Source organism: Diadema setosum, chromosome 5, assembly GCF_964275005.1.
Source record: "Diadema setosum chromosome 5, eeDiaSeto1, whole genome shotgun sequence".
In the NCBI taxonomy this organism is placed as follows: domain Eukaryota; kingdom Metazoa; phylum Echinodermata; class Echinoidea; order Diadematoida; family Diadematidae; genus Diadema; species Diadema setosum.
Genome location: NC_092689.1, coordinates 24,993,088 through 25,013,216, shown reverse-complemented (window position 1 = coordinate 25,013,216; position 20,129 = coordinate 24,993,088). Strand labels below are relative to the sequence as shown.

Here is a 20,129-nt window from a genome sequence, read left to right as displayed (position 1 = left end):
GGAAGACATAATATGTGCTTTTTGTCATGGTGTTTACCCTTGACGATTGCAATTGTCCACCAATCCTAACAGATTCCATCTGTACGTGGTGGTATAACAATACAAGCTCTTCAATGGAGTAGTCTTGGTCCTAAACGTGGGGAATTACAGCCTTAGCTGGCAAAGCAACATGAAATCTCGAACAAAATAAACCCCTTCAAAGCCTCATGTACCGTAGGGCCTACTTCCTCGTATGGCCAACGAGGTACTAGGCGAGCCTGCAGTAGGCCTACCTCCTTGGTACGACACAATGCGTTGGTTGATACTGTTTGCTGACTATTACTAGTCACCTGGGGTGAACCACCAGGGGTCGGCATCATTCCCGTTTTCTGGAATGGGTAGGCCTACGTCGGGCAGACAACTTCACTGGAATTCGCAGGCACCCAGCTCTTTGCGAGCAGGAAGGTGAATACTCACATCCCTGTTGCAAGGACGTCGGTAGGACCTTTTACGCGAGTGAGTTGTGACTCCCTCGCAAACAGGACCTTCATTTTGTGTTTTGGCCTCTTACTCGAGGGAACAGCATGATTAAACCGTGCATCTGTAGTGTAGCTCCATGATTACACCCGACTTTGCTCAGCCGGACTCAAGGGTACTCGAACCCGAGTCATTCGATTGCAAGGCAGACGCACTATACTAGTACCGACTGATCGAGTCGCATCACTGGCTCAGCCCAAGGAAGTACAGGTGCGATATACATCCTTGCCAAGTTTAACGTAGAATCACTTGATTCCTTGTCTAGGTGTGAGGTGAGATTTGCAGTGGGATTAAATTCACTGCTTTAAAGGATGACTGCATGACGCATTGAACATTCTGGAAAAAAAGGTCAAGAATAATAATAGTTTCAAGATATTTTCGACATACACTGCGACATCCGTTTGTTTGTTTGATCTTTCCATCTAAGAAGCTGATTGGATAGCCCATATTCAGCTGCCCTAGCTGATCTTCAGTGAAATCCAATTGGATGCGAGGCGAGATTACTTCACCTGGTTATGCACCCTGCTCTTTGAATGAATGAAGTGGGATCTTTTTCGAGCATGAGTTGTGACTCTCTCACACACGGGACCTCCAGTTTACTATCCGAAGGACAGAGTGTTTTGCCTCTACCGAGGGGACGGTATGATTACACACAATATTGTTCAGTTTTAGACTCGGGAATCGAACCTGAGTCCTTTGGATCTGGAGGCAGACGCGCAACCAACTGAGTCAAATCACCGGTTGCTTAAGTGCAGTGAAGTCTTGATACTAAATTTCATCTGTGTACATGTAGCATAAATCTGGTAGACTCTTGGGAAAGCTTACATATCAAAGGCTTACACATCTTTGACAAGGTGAGTCATATTTTCTTCATGTAACCAACCTCCACAATTTCAAGAGCAAGCTGCAAGCTCGGGTTAAGGGCTAAAACAATGAACTAAATGATACGTGAGACGTAAAGACAAGTAGGAGTGTTAGCAGGAGTAAGAACAACACAAGAGCATCACATAACACGTTGTTTGAAGGTTGACGGAGGTTCATATCACCCGTGGTTATGAATCCTGCTTCATGTTGGTACACTATAGAAGGAGAAGGCAACTTGAAATAGCACAATGGTTGTAAAACATACTACCATTTCGACAGCACTTCGATTTCTCAGCATCGCTATTTCGCTACCGAGGCGAGGAATGCAAGAATAAACATGAATTGTTGTTCCGTCTGAGAAGAATAAACTGCCAGAGCAGCTGCCCCCAAAATCCTACTCTTTAGAGGTCAATGCTGAAAGAATCCCGACTGAACGATCAGACATTTCGGGTCGCATGCATCTTCTTTAAAGTTAATATTCCCATGGAATTCAAGAAGGTGGACGTAGTATGTTGAATCCTCTCCAACCATTGCTTTGATTTCACCGATAACCAACGTCATGTTCTAAAAGGGAAAACAGTGTGGGTCGAAATTCAATGGAAATAGTGAGCATTCAAAACAAAAAACAAACAATAACAATAAAAAGTATCAGCATAAGAGAGTGACAGGTGCTAGTCCTATCAAACATTCTATAATGTCCTATTCCGAATGAAAGAGTGCCCCAGAGCTCCAAACTTTTGAGTCAGTCTACTGGAGTAACTGGTCTGAAATTGCCAAAAAATATCAAGAAGCTACGTGACATTTCTGGTGTGGACACGGCGCCACTGGTGTAGGAACTATTAACAGACCTGTGTAGACATCTACATCTTACATTACTCTCTATAAGAGCTTGTAGGAGTTTGACTGAGGAGTGTATGACCATGGAGCTACCAAGCAAGTAGCCAAGTACCAAGTAGCTCCAGAGTATGGCAGTTTCACCGACAGACCCTCACATCAGCAGGGAGATTCAACGGAGGGCAATGACCAGTGTTTTCAGGTACAGCTTTCGAGCTTTAATGGAAAAGCTGGTGATCAAATCTCATTGCAGAGAAACTGCGAAAATCTCCAAGAATCGCACATATCTAGAACTTATTGAAATGTTTCACGGACATGACTGGAACCACATAGGGATGAACGAACATCAGCATAATTGGTTTCTCAATAGATCCGGCTTATCACACACACAAAAAGAGTATTCAAATTCCAAAAAAAAAAAAAAAACACACACACAAAAAAGTATTGTTGCTCATCATACTGTGGACAGGTCAAAATACGAATTGAATATGAATTTTGAATATTAGCACAGTATTACAAACTGACGAGGGGTTGATGTCACACCTTACTGTTCCTATTAGTTTGTAAAATCATATTTTGGTTGATAGTTTAGCAACTACGCTCCTCCGTCTCAAGATGGACACTAAAAAGAACTTAACAATAACTTACTGTACAGAATAAGATTTTTTTTTTTAAAGTTCCACTCATAAAACCACAGATAAGTAACTCGTAAGCTACTTGTGTGGAAATGGCATTATGATTATGATTTACACTAACCCTTGTAATTTGCGAGTAACCGAAAACTCCATGGTTTTCTTACCTTACGTCCGAATTAAAGGAGACTTCCAACTCTCTCCTGGTGATCTGATTTACTCAAATTCAACGAATGGACTGGCATATCAACTCTATGCGAGCAGGTAGGTGAGACTCACCTGATACGAGTAAGTGCACTATCTCTCTGTACACGATTAGATATCACATCGCTTTTCATGGGAGGCAGAGTAAGACGAGGTATTCACTACTTTACATGTCTCTCCCTTTTCTCTCTCTCTCTCTCTCTCTCTCTACCCCTTCTAATTGCCTCCTCCAATATCTTCCGATTCTTAGGTGACCAAAAATTCTAGCTTGAGATCCGTTAATCTTCAATATTAGGTGGGATTATTTCATCTGTTTTAAAGGCTAGCGAAGTGAAGGGGGATTATACAATATAAGTGTTTGTTTTGCTACGCAAAAGAGAATTAATACAAACTTTTTTGCAACAAGTTCAATATGTTTCCTATTAAAAAATGAAGAAGCATAATTATGTCACAAATTTGAAATGTCCAATGTTGGCTCTGGCACGGTCGACTCCTTGCTAACTGCAACTAGCTCACACTTACATTACTCGATGTCTTTTTTCACGATCATGAGTAAAGGGTAGAGTTTCCTCCCCCACCCCCCCCCCCCACCCCCCCCCCTCTCTCTCCCTCTCTCTCTGGTTTCTTTTCGTCCTGATGGGTTCCTAAAATCACATTCGGGCTTTGACCTGGATTTTTATACCGCGGGCTGTTGTTGTTGTGTTTTTTCTCTGGAATGCCGCTGGTAATAGTGATGGAGAGAGCTTATGAGAAAACCGCAACAGAAATCGCGATGGCTTTTCTGGTTATAGGGTTAAGTAGCTCATCGGAAGGGGTGTGCCAGGTTCTATCATATCGTAAGTGCGATCACACTGTTGAGGTGACACTGGGGTAGGACGGACAAAGACAAGTTTAATGTGAACAATTTATAAGATGTATTGGACGTTTGAATGCCCATTCACAAATAAAAGAAGAAGAAGAAAGAATTGGAATCATTGAGCTGTAATTGCTATCCTTCCTAAACATCTTTTTCTTTTTTTTTTCCACCTGTCGCGCGGTATCTCTCGATCTGTCTGTGTGTGATTTTTCTCATCTGATTGTACTATGGAGGTGTTGATATACAATTTTGGCCATCAAGTTGTTTTTTTTTTCCTACATGTACTTGTAAAAAAAAAAAAAAAAAGATTAACTTTGAAAGTGCTCTCCGTGAGAGGATCTTCATTAGGACATAAACATGGTACCATTAACCAGCGAGAATCCCGACAAAAGGCAGTATACCAGTAGGCCTATACGAAAAAGGTGTTGCGAAAGGAGATGAACAATGCAATATACTGTACTCTCACACAGGCTAAATGATTCTGCTAGAATGCTGTGGCATGTTGATCACATTCGTATGGTTTATTTGACCTTTGAATGTTTAATGATTATGACATTGACATACCCATTAAAATATCGTGTAGGAATGGTTTAACCTTTACAAATTAAAGATCATTAAATTGCAAACATACTGAAAACTTTTGATTTTTATAAGGTAAAATATTTCATCAGTATGGAAGTGCCTACACCGCTCCCCATAACACTCAAATGCAAAAATAGTTAGACAATTGCTTTCGATATTTTACTGTGATTTTTCACACACATCAGATCTCTATTAGGTGCAAAACACGTTTCTTGCTTTGATCGCATACATTCAAACGTAAAGAGCATACCCTCCACAAAGTGTTGTAAGGTTTGGACTGCAGAACGAGGAAAAACAGAGCGGTTTATCCTGCCAAACATTTCCGTCTTTTCTATTTCACTCCGCTCCATCTGTGTCTCTTCTTGACTTTGTTGGCAATTAGAGGCCTTCCTGTATTACTTGCGGCTTTTTCAGTCATGACCTTTTGTGGATAGGAAACATGGAGGACAGCGAAAGCCCAATAGCGAGACAAATATTTGGGACACAGCAAAAGTTGTAAACATTGACGAGGCAGACGTTTATTGAGGAAAGGCTAACTTTCTGTGACATCGTCACTCCAGTCTCTAGACTAAGATGTTAATGTTCGCATCAAGTCACATAAACAGGATGTTCTTGTGAGTGTTGAAAAGGAGACTACACACATAATTACAGGTGAATTCAACTCGATCATTTATGAATGCAAGATAGTCCTGGAGAGGTCCTATTGAACACGCAGCTTCACCTTTAATGGGAAGCATTACTAAATGTTAAGGTTGAAATCAAACAAAAATGAATTTTCAGAAGTCGCATGCATTCATATTCAGTCACGGCGGTCAACATGTAGAAAGGCAACGAATGTAAATTGTACCAACACGTACCACCCCTCATTTTTATACCATTTCCAAAGCTATGCAAACAATCTAGAAAATGTTAATATTTCGGTACATCTATACCACACGTCTTACGAAACAATCAGTTTGTGTGTGTGTGTGTGTGTGTGTGTGTGTGTGTGTGTGTGTGTGTGTTTTAGTCATTGCGACTCTAGTACATTGTCAACTTATTCATATCTCGATAACCATGACTTCTTTTCAGACTTGGTTCAATGAAGAGAGGTGGTATAGATTTGTGCGCATGTCAAGGAGTGACTCATGACATCATCTCATCGTCAAACTGGTGTTGTGAGTATGACCGATATTAATGTTTGGTGGGGTGTTTGTTTGTTTGTTTTTGACAAATCGGGAAATGGTTTGATGCAACATTCTAATTTTTCTTCTCCCGATTTCATCAAAATTTGATTGTTCTTTTGATTAATTTCATATATCACAACAGTCAAATCAAACATGATTATACTAAAGGAAACCAAAACCAAAGAAAAATGTGGATTTTAAGAGTTAAAGCAGCAACATTAATAGAGCACATCAGTGAAAGTTTGAGGAAAATCGGACAATCGATGCAAAAGTTATGAATTCTAAAAGTTTTGATGTTGGAACCACTGGATAAGAAGACTACTTGAGTTTTATGATATCATATTATGTGGACAACAATGTAAAGAAAATATAAAGAAAATTCAACACGCTTTCACTTTTCTAGCGTAATGAAAGGGCACTTCACTAACCGCTTTCAGAAAGAAGGGGAAATAATTGCTATCCTTAACATATGTCAATATATCAAGTTGATGGAATGTGTCATTTTCATGAAAAATAATTTTTTAAAAAGAATTCTCTTTAAATTCTCTTTATATTGTTGTCAAATTATTAACTTGCATCGATTGTCCGATTTTCCTCAAACTTTCCTCAAACTTTCACTAATGTGTTCTACTAATGTTGCTGCTTTCACACAATCCACATTGCTCTTTGGGTTTTGGTTTCCTTTAAAGTCCGCATGATCCATGGATGCATTTAAAGGGATGGTACAGTATTGGTGGAGATGAGAATTGGGATTTTAACTTTCTGCAAGATATCAAGAAAACACTTATGAAATAGTACAGAGCATACCATTTTAAGAGGAATTCAAAGTTTATTTGATGAAAATCGGGTTTGGAATGACTGAAACATCCAAAACCAAAGTAAAAAAAAAAAAAGCCATTAAGTAATAAAAGGTGGGTCCCACACTTTATTAGAATCGCTCTGTTTTGGATATCTCAGCCATTTCAAAACCAATTCTCATCAAATAAATGTTGAATTCCTCATGGAATTACATGCTCTTTCATGTATATTTCATACGGGGTTTCTCATTACCTCACCAAAATAATATATGTTAGAAACCTGAAACCTGAAATTAGGTCTCAACCAAAACTATACGATCCCTTTAAAGTACATTTCGATCAGCGGATGCCTTCAAAGTCCGCATGATCACTTCAAAACTTAATCAATTTCATGAGAAAGAGAAAACATTCACTGCAGAACAGTGCAAAAAATGATCAAAATCAGATAAGAAATAAGGAGTTATGGCATTCTGAAATTTCAATTTTTGGTAAAAATGCTTCATGACCAGTCATGAGTATTCAAATCAGCGAGTTGATGATGTCATGCTCTAACAATTTCTTATTTATTTCAAATACAGAAACGGGAAAAATCTCGTATTTCAGCTGTATAAATTTGAAACTTGCCTTACAACCACCCAAAATAAAAACAAAAAACAAAACAAATGTTACCTCTGATATATTTTGGTATGGGAATGTGCTTTTACCCGTATTACCTAAAAACGAAATTAATTTCGAGTTCCATACATAACATACATGATAAATTGTGAAGGTATACAGGACATCATCAACTCGTTCATTGGGTACCTATTCATAAGGACTGGTCAAGAAGAGTTTTCTGAAAAAATATGAAATGTCAAAATATCATATCTTCATTATTTCTTATACAATTTTTGTCCTTTTTGTATCGTTCTGTAGGGATTTTTTTCTTTCTTTGTTTTGCAGCTCATTTATTTTTTTGGGTGGATTTCCTCTTTAAGAAATGCATGATTAGTGGATGCTTTTAAAGTCTGTATATGATCAGTGGATGGAGAAGGCGTAGTCGTGAAATCTGAGACACACCAACACCATGGCGGAACGGATAGGCAAGCCCTTGGTAGGAAAGAGGCTTGTCATATCTATTTCAATGCAAGCTTGCCTACTATACATACCTCCTTGGTCAGTCTAGAACGTGGTGCTCGCTATCATTTATAGGGCGATAAAACATCTTAAGACTGATCTCCCATTACTATTAAGAGGCATGTAGAGCTTAAATCGTAATAAACGCAACTGGTGTCATCAATGGTATTATGTGAGACTTCTACCCCAATTACCTCCCAAGAGAAAATACAAACAACATCAAATATCAATAATATGTTGGGCGTAAGATTTAGATGATAAATAAAATGGCACTTGGTATATTGCGATAACATTTCTTTAGTCAATGTATTGGTATTGATTTCATTTCAGTTTGTTTTAATTTCACTTCAATACTTGGTAAGGGTATAATTATAGTCCTTCCAGCGCTAGTGAGAAAAAAAAAAAGAAGTTGATAGGTCGTCTTTTCCTTTCCGGTTCGATGACTTGCTCACCGAATGTTCATTTGCGGGCTTCAAAAGATTGCATGAGCTGCTAAAACAACTATGGGGTCTTGGACATTATACAGGGGTCATAGCAACCACGTCATGCAGCTCGTTGTGTGGAGAAATTGGGATATCTAAGACCCCGTTTACAGTGATGGGCCGGCCCGCTTTGCGGTCCTCGGACTCGCATTTTCGTGCGTTTACACTGCCTTGTCGAGCAGCGGCCTCGCAGAGAAATCCCCTCCCGCGTGTTTACTTTTCGTCGTTTGTGGCGATCTAATGGACTGGGAATGTTGTAAACGAAAGGGTTACTGTATTCTGTTAATATAGACAACTTTACTCCGACGTTTGATTACAGAATTTTAATCGGAAAAATAAGGGTAAACAAATCAGATGTACATATATAAAGACCTATACCTGTCAAGAAGGAAATAATCTAAAAAATTATTGAGACAGCAGCCGGTTTTCTATACGCAGGTCACCGGACCCAGCTCCACAAAATGACACAACGGAAGTGAACACAAGTTAAAATGAAACCAAAGATCGTACATAGTGTACGATCTTTGATGAAACCAAACCGGTGCGTGACGTCAGCACGATTTCTACCGCTAGCCGAGGGGGCAGGTCGCGCATGAGGGTCCGCTTGCGTTTACACCAACGAAAGGCCGGACCGCCATTTGGTACCGCAATTTGGTACCCCATTCGGTACCGCATTTCGACTTTTGTGCGTTTACATCAACCGAAAGGCCGGCCTCGGGCCGGCCCGAGGCCGACCTTTCGGTTGGTGTAAACGGGGTCTAAGTCATCATAAAAACTATGCACAAGCATGTCCTGATAAAGACGTTACTAGTTTCTTTGAACAAACGTCAATTCAAGCATTCGAACAAACAGAAGGATTAGTTTCAATGGACATTTGCTTTCAAGTAATATTGTCAAAGAAAAAAACACACACTTATGTGGGCCTGTCACGAAATTGTCAAGGAAGAGAGGGTGGCCAAGAACGATGTGAATTCATGAGCATTTTCGCACAACTGGAATTTGGACGCAGACTTTTCACTATATTTCACAATATTCTGTACGAGGAGTACAGTCCTATACAACGAGGTGGGACAGACCCCTTCCCACCCCCCCCCCCCCCGCCCCCCACCACCACCGCCCTATCTGTGGGCGTTCACTGTTCTCCTCGGTGGTAGACAGGCAAACATTGATCTCTGAATCCTTCCATGTCTGTGGAAAGAAGGGATCCGACGTCGCTGTCATTACGATGTCCTGCATTTTCAAATACTTACAAGTGGAACATCCTCCTGGCATGACCACAGTCTATAATACGGACAGCACTATCAATATCCAACGGTTTATATTTTCAGAACGCTCACTTCTCTGAAAGCTTTTCAAATAATATTGAATCACCGTAAAAGTTACATTTGTAGAGCCTAGAGGGAGCGGAGAAAATTCTCGCATTTTATACTCCTATGTCTTTCGTCTTGTTTCTTTCTTTGATCTGTTTCCTCTCTCTCTCTCTCTCTCTCTCTCTCAATGTCTACACATACAGACAGTACACGTTTGATATACATGTAGGCCCCATATGCGAAGCAAAATTGTGGTAAAAAGGGGAATTAAATTCTTTATATGCGGTCACAGTCATTGCTATTGTAGGAGGACAATTAAGTTCTTTGATTAGCAAAAGAAACAGGGAGTCCCATTAGCACAAGACAGCTTCTCAATAAGCAAATGCTTTCCAATTAAGAATGGACTTCAGAGCACAAGAACTAAAGATTTTATAACAAGTTGGAGGATGATGTAAAAAGAAGAATAACAAGTAAAAAAAAACAAGATGTTGAAAGGAAAACTCATAAAAATAAACGCCTGAGATTTGTAGTCGTGTATCCACCCGTAACAGCCATAGCTATTGGTTCATGTTACCGCCATCACAATGCAAACTGTGTTTCACACAAACCTGAAAGTGGTCTTGACGTCTTGGCTGCCTCCACAAGTGGACTTATCAAGACGAAAAACTCCAGCTCGTCAAAGGGCTACGGACCACGGCATCGAACAAGGTCATTCAACGTTTGTTACTGGAATCTGTTAACATCATCAAATATGAGAAGGGAAAAAAAGTAGAACGAACGTCGACTTCAATGTTATTACTTCCTCGCATAAATCTGTGACTTCTGATCTAAGCGACGACAGACGGCCAGAAAATAACCCCGTAAGTTCCCCGGTGACGGCTGTGTGCAATCCCGCTATGACACACTAACTTCGTTTCTTCTCGTTCCTCTATGCATGCGATCACAAGCTTGGAAAAAGCTGAGCAGACACAAAAAAGGCGATGGTTAGACCCTATTCCGTACAATCCCAGGAGCTTTGTCACTCGCTCCAAGACACTCAAGATGCAAGTGTATCCAGTCAGCTAGGGCCAATAGTGAGAGAAAGAGCTGCAGAAGAAAGGGGCTTTTCACACCTCCGCGATTGAGTTTCGATCTCTGTAACGAAAAGCCCCTCAATTGTTTCCAATCTCCGCGGCTGGAGGATCATCGGACAAAGGCAGCGGTGTGACGCAGGCACTTTTTTTATTGCGAACTTTGGGAGTGAAGTTATCAAGCCGCTTTTGTTCCTGCCCACCCCTCTACAGCGTCAGATGGCTATAACACCAGCACCGTGCGCTGCCTTCCTGCGCGTAGCCTTTATTCCAGTCATAGTGTTTAACTTTTATAGAAATCACGGACCTACTCGAAATAATGTTTCAGGAGAAATACATAAAACCATAGTGATTAGTGATCTCTTCACATTGCGTCATATTTTTGTTTCCGTGTCTAGATATTAACCTTGAATTGTATCTTGTATCTTAGTGGAAAACGGAGAAAATGCAACTTGGCTTTGATTGTTATCACAAATTTAGAAGCCAAATTGGAACACATACTTGACAGCAGCGACCAGACAACAGACTATTGGAACACCTGCCACGCAGTACAGCTGCATAAAGACATACGGCACCCAAAATTGAACCTCCCGTTGTAAAAAAAAGAAAAAAAAAAGGAAGAAGAAGAAAAAAAAAGAAAAAGAAAACGTGAGAATATTTTGAACTCTAATTTTTGCCCTGTGTCAGGATGATACCATGTGGTTTCTCTCCCTCTCTCTTTCTCTCTTCCCGATTTGTGTATGCTTCGTCCATCGATTCGTGTCATCTATCCAGTAATCTGTGATAATAATGACAATGCCGTGACAACATTTTCTTCGTTTTCTTCTTCTCCCTCTTCTTCCTTCTCGCATCATTCTTCTCCTCTTCTTTTCCTTATTCGTCTGCCTTTTCTACTCTACCTCCTCGCTCTTTTCCTTCATTCTCCTCTTTTTATCTCCCCTATAAACTGTACATCTCTTCTTCTTCTTCTTCTTCTTCTTCTTCTTCTTCTTCTTCTTCTTCTTCATTTTTTCATACTTTTTTCGAGTATGTGTGGGATTTTCTCTGTCGTATCAGGGAGGTGGAATCATTTCCTGGCCGTATGACACTAACAACACTATTGGTAGTATTGGCAGTGTTAAAAAAGAGCACTTAAAGAGGAAATCAACCCCCCCCCCCAAGAAAAATAGATAAAATCAAAAGAAAGAGAAAAATCCCTACAGAACGTTCCAAAAATGACAAAAATTGGATGATAAATAAGGGAGATATGACATTTTGAAATTTCATATTTTTTTCGAGAGCATTTCTTGACCAAATCCTTATGAATATTCAAATGAGCAAGTTGATGATGTCATGATCACATGTACGTTTTTCTTTGAAATTGTTACAAATATGTTCTGTTAATGCATTGTATATAATTTCCCCTGTTTGTTCAATGGAAATGAAAATAAAGTTAATAATAATAATGCTCTCACAATTTTTCATGTAATTATGTTATATATGACATTAAAAAATATGTATATTTTAGCTTATACAGGTAAAAGCATATTCCCATATCAAAATATATCACAGGAATATATATATTTTTTCTTTTGAGTGGTTTTAAAGGGGATGGCTAGTAACTGATCAGTGGGAATCACCGTGGGAATGCTGGGGGATGATTGTTCCAATCCTTGTGGGATTCATTAAGAGTACATTATATAACTATTGTTGTGTGAAAATTATTTGCTTCAGAATGGTCTCATATGCAAGTAATGTGTAATGTTTCCAGGTTAGCATGCCTGTACAGTGACGGGGCGATCGTTATCGGGCCTTTGAATGTTTCTACAGATAAATGGCGCTGTATAAATGCTGTTTCATCATCATCATCATCATCATTACTTGAATATGAGACCATTCTGAAGTAAATAATTTTCACACAACAATAGATATATAATGTACTCTTAAAAGAATCCCACAAGGATTGGAACAATCACCCCAGCATTCCCACTGATTCCCACTGATCAGTTACTAGCCATCCCCTTCAAGGCAAGTTTTATGTTACTTGTAAAACAGCTGAAATATGAGACTTTTGTCCGTTCTGTGTATGAAATTGATAAGAAATGTTCAAGCATGACATCATCAACTTGCTGACTTGAATATTCATAACGACAGGTCAAGAAGTGTTTTCCAGAAAAAAAAAATCAGATTTCAAAATATCATAAATACCTTATTTCATATCCGATTTTGATAATATTTGCACTGTTCTGCAAGGCATTTATTTCACCTTTCTTGTAAATTGATATGTTTTGGAGCAGTGGCAGTAGTGGTTTGATACCGCGTATTAGTTACATAAGTAAGAATGGAAGGTTGTAGTAGTAGTAGGAGGAGCAGTTGCAGTAATAGTAGTGATAGTGATAGTGGTAATGGTAGAAGTAGTAGCAAATGTATACTGAAAGTACCAATAGTACTGTCGTCGTTCTCATTGAAAGGCTTATTGTATTGCTTGATAGTTGCAGAAGTGGCAGAAGTAACAAATTGTGATGGAAGTATTTGAAATTCTTTGTGCTCTAATTTCAGTATAGCAGCAGTATTTGTATCATCAGTAATGAGAAAATGATGATACTAAGTTATTAGAAACATGGTAAATAATCAAAATGTAAAAGCTTTTCTAACTACAAATTATGTCACAATCAATACTGCTACCAATACATCAATGTGTAATACTGTATAAATGAGAAACTTTGAGGATCTCATATGACTAAAATTCTTTAGAAAGGTTGGCCACTGGCTGTAGAAGTGATAAAAAGAAGTTAAAGAGGTAAAGGGTAAGACATTACCGTTGACTAGGGGGTGAGGTATCCGGTCAAAAAGCAGTTTGACCATTGACAATATACGATAATGAATGTGGTTTCGACTGTGGGATTTTAGCATACTGGCTTAGCACCAACTAGTAACTTGTAAATTTCCAAGATATTAGTGTGGCTACTTCCATTATCATATAACTTTCAAAATTTTTGTAAACTTTTTTCATGAAATTGGACCAAGACGTGTTGAAAATGGTGCTCCGAGGATGAAGCTTTATTGCCATGGATACTTCCCGCCATTAGAGGGCGGTAGAACTTATTTATGTCGGTACTCTGTTGCGAACGAACAGTTAAAGAACTCGCTGATCAGTGGAAGAACAGGATCATCCCACGAGACCGACAATCACGAGTCATACGGCCCACGTGTTCGTCATATAGTACAGCATACCAGTTTGTTTGTTTGTTTGTTTTGTTTGTTTAATTGGTTTTTTTTTTTTTAGCTCGACACTAGGTAAATATAAGAAGGTCCATGAGTCCCTGGCCATGAGTTCGACATTAGGCAAATAAGACACACGAGTTCAAAACTAGGCAAAAATGCCCGGCTCCGAAACTTGGGATATAAAGCTAACGAGTCCGACACAACGTGCAAAAGACCCACGAGACGGTAAATAAGCCCCACGCGTCCGACACTAGGCAAAAAAGGTCCACGAGTTCGGCAGGACGAACAGCACCATCCATATGCCAACTACAAAGATGTATTGGTCTGGGGTGTTGCATTAATGACATAAACTGTTTAGTTTTCCCCTGTGATATCGCCAATATTCAGATTGTGGCTTATTTCCTTTTGTTTTACTTCTTGAGCTGCTGAACGACAACAATAATGAAATTAAAAAACAACAACAATTAAATTAATACTAAGCTTGAACTACTTGGGCACAGCATCTATGAAACATCATAAAATAACGTCTCATCAAATTGGAAATGATGAACGGGGTCATTTTTGATCTGCCGGGACGGAAATTCGCATAGTTTCGAAAGAAAAAGTTTCTCCACTAAAATTATCCAAGTACAGCACCTAGGTCTCAGAGAAACAGAAACACGCCCTTCCACTTTACAGAGGTATAGAGCAGGATGAGGTTGCCCCCCCCCCCTCCCCCAAATTTAAGAAATCTTAACTAATTTTCTGTCTAGAACTAGAAGAGATAGGATAAGTTTGTCCTGTGAGTAAGTAGATTGATGACTGCCCAGTCGCTGCTTTTTTTTTTTCACGGCAGATCCAGGTGTGTGTGTGTGTGTGGGGGGGGGGGGCAACACGTTTTCTTCTTCTTGTTGTACACACATCGTCAAATTTGTCACCACACCCAGTGAGTTATCGCAATGGTGACAATACAAGGACCACAAAAAAGGAAAAAAAAATGTTTAAAACTGGATATACTCTGAGTAAATACATTATTGAATGCACTTTCCAGGTTATTCATAGTAGATCCAGGCAATGCCAGGGGGTTGGGCGGAGAAGGAATGGGGGGGGGGGTGCAATTTCTACATTTAATTTTTTTTTTTTTAAATGTACAGCTAAGTTTTCTAGATACGATGTTCTTGGCAGGTATTGTTTTTCCAGTGTGATGGAATATGAATGATATTATGGACACCAAGCCCCATGGAAGCCCTCAAAGCTGCCCCCCCCCCCCCCCTAAGTTTGCAATGTTCTCAGATACAGTAGTAGTATAGTCTGCAGGAATGCCTAGAAGGTGAACTGGTGATACTCAGGTAAACGCGAGTCCCCCTGTGTCTTGTTTCAACATGGCATCGCGCGTATTTGAGCTTCCAGCAGGTTTTGGGGTTGTGTCCTTCCTGAAGTCAGTTTTTATCACTTTTCTCTGAACGAAAGTCGTATAGCTCTTCTCCTCACGGCCAATCTATACGGAAATTAATTTAGATAATTTCGGGAGGTCCTCAAAATATATATTATGATGCCGCAGTCAAATCGAATGTTTATCATGATGTGCTGTACAATTAGCAATAAAATCGTGAACAGAAGCGAGAGGTTTTCAGATGATGTGAAGGGATACGACAAAGAAGTTTTAATGCTGTCATGTAGAGGGAGGATTATTGCCTCTGGATCACGTGCAAGCTGCAAAATTCCAAAGTGGCCGCTGTCTTTCTGTGATGATTTATAAATGTCATTTTATACTCTGCACAAATTGATAGTCCTTAATGTAGTCATATTCAAAGTAATCAATCATAGCACCAACACTATGATGATATTAAACGTATTCATAGCAAGAGCAGGACCATTTATTGTTTCATCCTATGGAAGTAGCTCTTTGATGACTTCCGGAACGTCGTAACCAAAAATCTTCATGTCCGTCACAATACCGCCATCAACGACCAGTTTCTGCAGAAGATCGACAGGAAGCTGAGAGTAGTACTCATGGAGCTCTGTTGGTTTTGAGCTATTTGTTTTCTTCTGTAGACGGGGCAGCTGCATTGAGACGTTTATCGATCTTAAGAAGTGTGTGGTTTCTTCTTCTGAGGTCTCAAACGCACCAATAAAGTCGTAGTGAAGCAAGCAAGGAGAGCATAGCTTATGCATTTCCCGCCAGTGTTCATCCTTTTCCTGGGAAGACAGATAAAATTTTACAAACTCTGTGAATGTGAAGTTTTTAAACTTCGCTTTGTAGGTAGCTGCAACGACAGGATCTGACTTTTGCAGCCACGCTAGTAGCAACCACCGCCAATTAGAGGTATTGTCCAGGGTGATCTTGTCACGGTAGGCAGACAGCAGTCTGGAGAAGGGGTTCCGCGCGAACATGAAGCTGCGATGCGTCCTGAAGAGCGCCCTCACTCCTTCACTATCGAAAGTTGAGAGGCTCCTGAAAGCGGCACTCCCTGCTTTGTGAGGATCCCTAGTTGCGTTCAGCCCTTCCATTTGGAGGAGAAGTGATTTCCAACTGGTGCAGCCCACTTTAGGCACATAGCAGTAGATGAGTTTTGATTTGGGTACTGCAAGCACATTTTGTAGGCTGGAGAGCTGGTTTGGATTCAATAGGTCTCTTTTTGGATTGAAGGTAGTGTTGAGTCCCATGGCTGCACAGGCTGCCAGAAGGTTTTCTTTTCGTCTTTTCTGAACATCATCTAGGGAAGGGTTTGGAGTATGAAACCTAGGTGACTGAAAGAGAAAATTAAAAAAGAAATAATATATATATATATATATATATATATATATATATATACATATATATATCAATACTCCATGATGCTTTTATCATGCACCACAAAATGATTTAACAAAAATAATTGTGTAATGCGTATTTTGTGAGGGTTTTTTTTTTTGTAGATGAATAGAAATGCATGTCAATTGAATTGAAATTGAACTGAAAAAAAGAAATCTTCATGTGTTTTCGAATGCAATAGTAGCTATCCACCTCATCTGAAAGGCACTGTTTGTTTAGCTTTCGTTTAACTTTTTATTTTAACAACTTCATGAACGAGACTAAGTAAGTATACCAGGTACATGGAAGACGTTGAGGAAGGTGAAGCTGTGTGTTAGAAGTGTGAAGTCAGGCAACGCCATGAACAGAACAATAATATGTCGCTGCGACTGGGTGACGATCATGCGTACCAAGTGGTATGTGATTATTATTGCAATGGTGAGTGATGTGCGTGTGTATAAAAGCCACTAATTTGTTGAAAGTTGTGTAGTTTTGTAGTTCAATTCAACTCAATTTCATTCAAATTATTTCCATTTTCGAAAAAATACATCAAATTTTCATTCTGACAGAGAAATAATATTCAAGACAATGTGGATTGAACAGAGTAAACAATAATCAAAACCTTATAGTAACGATACATTGCAATGAGTACTGAAGTAATAAACATGAAGTAAACAATAAGTCTATGCATTGTGCGAGAAATGGAGGGAGTTACTGAGAAGATAATGCTGGTATAATGTGGGCTCCCCTTGACAAAAGGATCAATAAAATAGGTTTAAAAAGGGGTTGGAAATCCACTAAAAGACAAGAGTAAGAAACAGACGCACAAACAAAGCAACAACAATTAAATCCAATGATTTCCATCAAACAAACTGTACTACATGATACAAGGTGTTCATCTTTTGTCAAATTATACTGTCAAACAATATTATTTGAAAGAGAGTAAACTCACAAGTCATAAAATGTAATATGTTTGTTTCCTTATAGTCAATTGTCAATGATCATTGGTGTAATATGTAAAGAGCTTGTACATGTATAGGATAAGGATAATTTCGTTGGTGTAAAGGTAGGCCTAGCACAGTAATTTCTTTTGAATTAGATTTCATACAGCCAATACTATCAACTCCAACGCACATTATAGCATTGCATTTGCACAGCTTATGATAGATTTTCTTGAGCAGGAGCAATTCATGAACAATTCCTTGGCTATTTACTTACCTTGATTGTCGCTTGCCGCAGTAACTTCTCTGTCTGCCGCAGATCTGGAGAGAGGTCTATTAGAAATGATAAGTGTGTGAGCTTATGAGAATCCCACATTCTAGTTGGGAATTATCAAAAAACTCGGTAAGCAGAATTACACGTAATGCTAGTCAAAGGGTTATGATCAATGACATCACTGGTAATTTCATCAAATTTCTGGTTTAAAAGTTAATAATGAGAAAACGTATGTGTTGTTATTAGGTATTCCGAGGGAGGAATGTGTGTTGCCTTTTGGTAGAGTAGAACATGTGGTAAAATATTAGGAATATATTTTTCTCTGAACCCTGATGTTAAAGAAGTTATGAATTATAAGGAGATTTTGAGTAAGATAAAGAGATTATTATCATGGTGGAAACAGAGGGATTAACGCTGACGGGGAAAGTTCAATTAGTAAAGATTTTTGTTTTACCAAAGCTGATTTATATCTCTTCACTCATGGTAACACCTGATTGGGTATTTGAGGAGTTAGATAAGGTGGTGTTTGATTTTATTTGGAGGGGTAGAGATAAAATAAAAAGGAATATTTTGTATTTAGATTATGATAGGGGAGGATTAAAGTTCATTAATTTTCGAGTGTTTGTTAAAGCACAAAGAATTATGTGGATTAAGCGTTTGATTTTAGGGGATCATAGTATGAAGTGGAAGTTTTGTTTTAAGTTTTTCACTAAATCGGTGGGAGGTATTTTGATTTTTTTTAGTAAGGCGATTTTAGGGTTGTTTAGGTTAACTTTACCAGAATTTTACAATGATATGTTGCAGGTTTGGATGGGAAGTAGAAGTTTGATCCTGAAAGAGGATTCAAAAAGGAATGAGGTAATCTTTAATAATAAATTTATTTTGATTGATGGACATACAATATTTGATAAAGAGTTATTTCTTAGGAATGTATATAAAGTTCATCATTTGGTAGATGTAAATGGGGAATTTAAAGGGAGAAGGGAGTTTTTAAGATTAGGATTTAGTGAAGAAATGATTGGAAAAATGTTTGAAATATTTTTAGCTTTACCGTCATCATAGAAGGGTACATTAAAACAAGAAATGAATATGGAGGATACTCTGTTGAAAATTGAATTTTATTTGCAGAATAAAATATATCATATACAAGATATAACGTCAAAACTTATTTATAAAGCATTGATGAGGGATGGAATTGGAACATCATCAGCATATAATAATTTAGTTGGTTTATATAATTTTGAGGAAATAGATATTAGATTGATTTTTCTAAGGCCTCGGAAGTCTACTCTTGATTGTAAGCTGCGTGAATTTCAATATAAAATGTTGTATGGTTTAATATATACAAAAGCTAAGTTATTTTCTTTTGGTTTTGTAGGAGATAACCAATGTACATTCTGTTATTCTGAGGTTGAGACTCATGAACATTTTTTTTTTTTTTTATTGTGGGGAAGTCAATCAGATTTGGAAATTGTGTAGTGAAGTTTTTGTTTTACCCCAGATGCAAAAGTTAGATTGGCAATCTGTTCATGTCGGTATTAAAACGCAGGATATTGGAAAAGGGCAACTCATAAACCATTTGATATTATTGATAAAATGGATGATATTTGTATTTTCGAAGGAAAAGAGCAGGCCCCCATTGATAAGAGAAATTAGAGAAAGAATGTTAGAAAGTCGAGAAGAAGAAAGGAAATTAGCAATGAAATGAGGGACGCTGGCCTTGCACAGCAGGAAATGGAATCAATTTATGACACGGTGATTCGTACTCCGCATCTATTGCTACCTCTTTGTGCTTTTTGTTGTTGATTGTTTGTTGAACAGGTTCGGTGTTTGTGGGTGTGTGTGTGTGTATGTGTGTGTGTGTGTGTGTGCATCTGTGCTGGAGTGAGGTATACCTGGAGTATGCCTATCTAGAGGAGGAAGTGTTGATGAGGTTATACGGGTGAGCGATGAAGGGGTAATGTTTTATAGGTATGGATTATGTACAGACACTGATCATGTAGATTTGTAAAGCTTTTGTATGTATGTGTGTGCATAGGTATGTAGACTTTTTGTTGACCCCTGATACATAGGTATGCAGGCCTTTTGTTTGACCCCTCAACAATATTTGATTTCATTATCTAATAATTACTGCTGTGATGAGTATACAGGACGCAGTCAATGGATATATTTTGTAATGTGTATTGTACATACATATTGGTATTGCTGACCCATTAGGCATTATCAAAAATTGATCTTATAATTATTGCGGGGATGACTATATTTGTGAAGCAGTTGCTGTGTATTGTATAGTAGAATAATCAGAAATTGACACAATGACAGTCCTAAGAATTATTTTGTAATATTTTGATATACGTTTGAAATGTCACGCAGCAAGCAACACAACTAAATGTTGAATTGTAATCAACGATGGATGATGGAATCGAAATAAAATATTGTTTGAAACAAAAAAAAAGTAATCGACTAACTGTTCTTTTATGAGTGAAGGGAGTATACCGGCTTACACCA

The 20,129-nt window shown here is 38.6% G+C and overlaps 2 protein-coding genes across 3 annotated transcripts in view; both read right to left on the bottom strand.

The window, feature by feature from the left end:
- Positions 1 to 10,120, bottom strand: part of LOC140229216 (bone morphogenetic protein 1 homolog) — a 48,768-nt gene extending 38,648 nt beyond the window's left edge. For both annotated transcript variants that reach the window (XM_072309487.1, XM_072309488.1), the window contains exon 1: positions 9,968 to 10,120. The gene's annotated coding sequence lies outside the window, so the exon portion shown is untranslated. The remainder of the gene's footprint in view (positions 1 to 9,967) is intronic.
- A 5,382-nt stretch (positions 10,121 to 15,502) lies between these two features.
- Positions 15,503 to 16,279, bottom strand: LOC140228804 (carbohydrate sulfotransferase 11-like). The gene has a single exon (XM_072309078.1). It carries the CDS (start codon positions 16,277 to 16,279, stop codon positions 15,503 to 15,505), a length of 777 nt encoding a protein of 258 aa, XP_072165179.1.
- Between the last annotated feature and the right edge of the window lie 3,850 nt (positions 16,280 to 20,129).

Bases quoted from the DNA above. Each gene is read 5' to 3' on its own strand.
- LOC140228804 (XM_072309078.1), bottom strand. From the start codon at position 16,279: ATGGGACTCAACACTACCTTCAATCCAAAAAGAGACCTATTGAATCCA.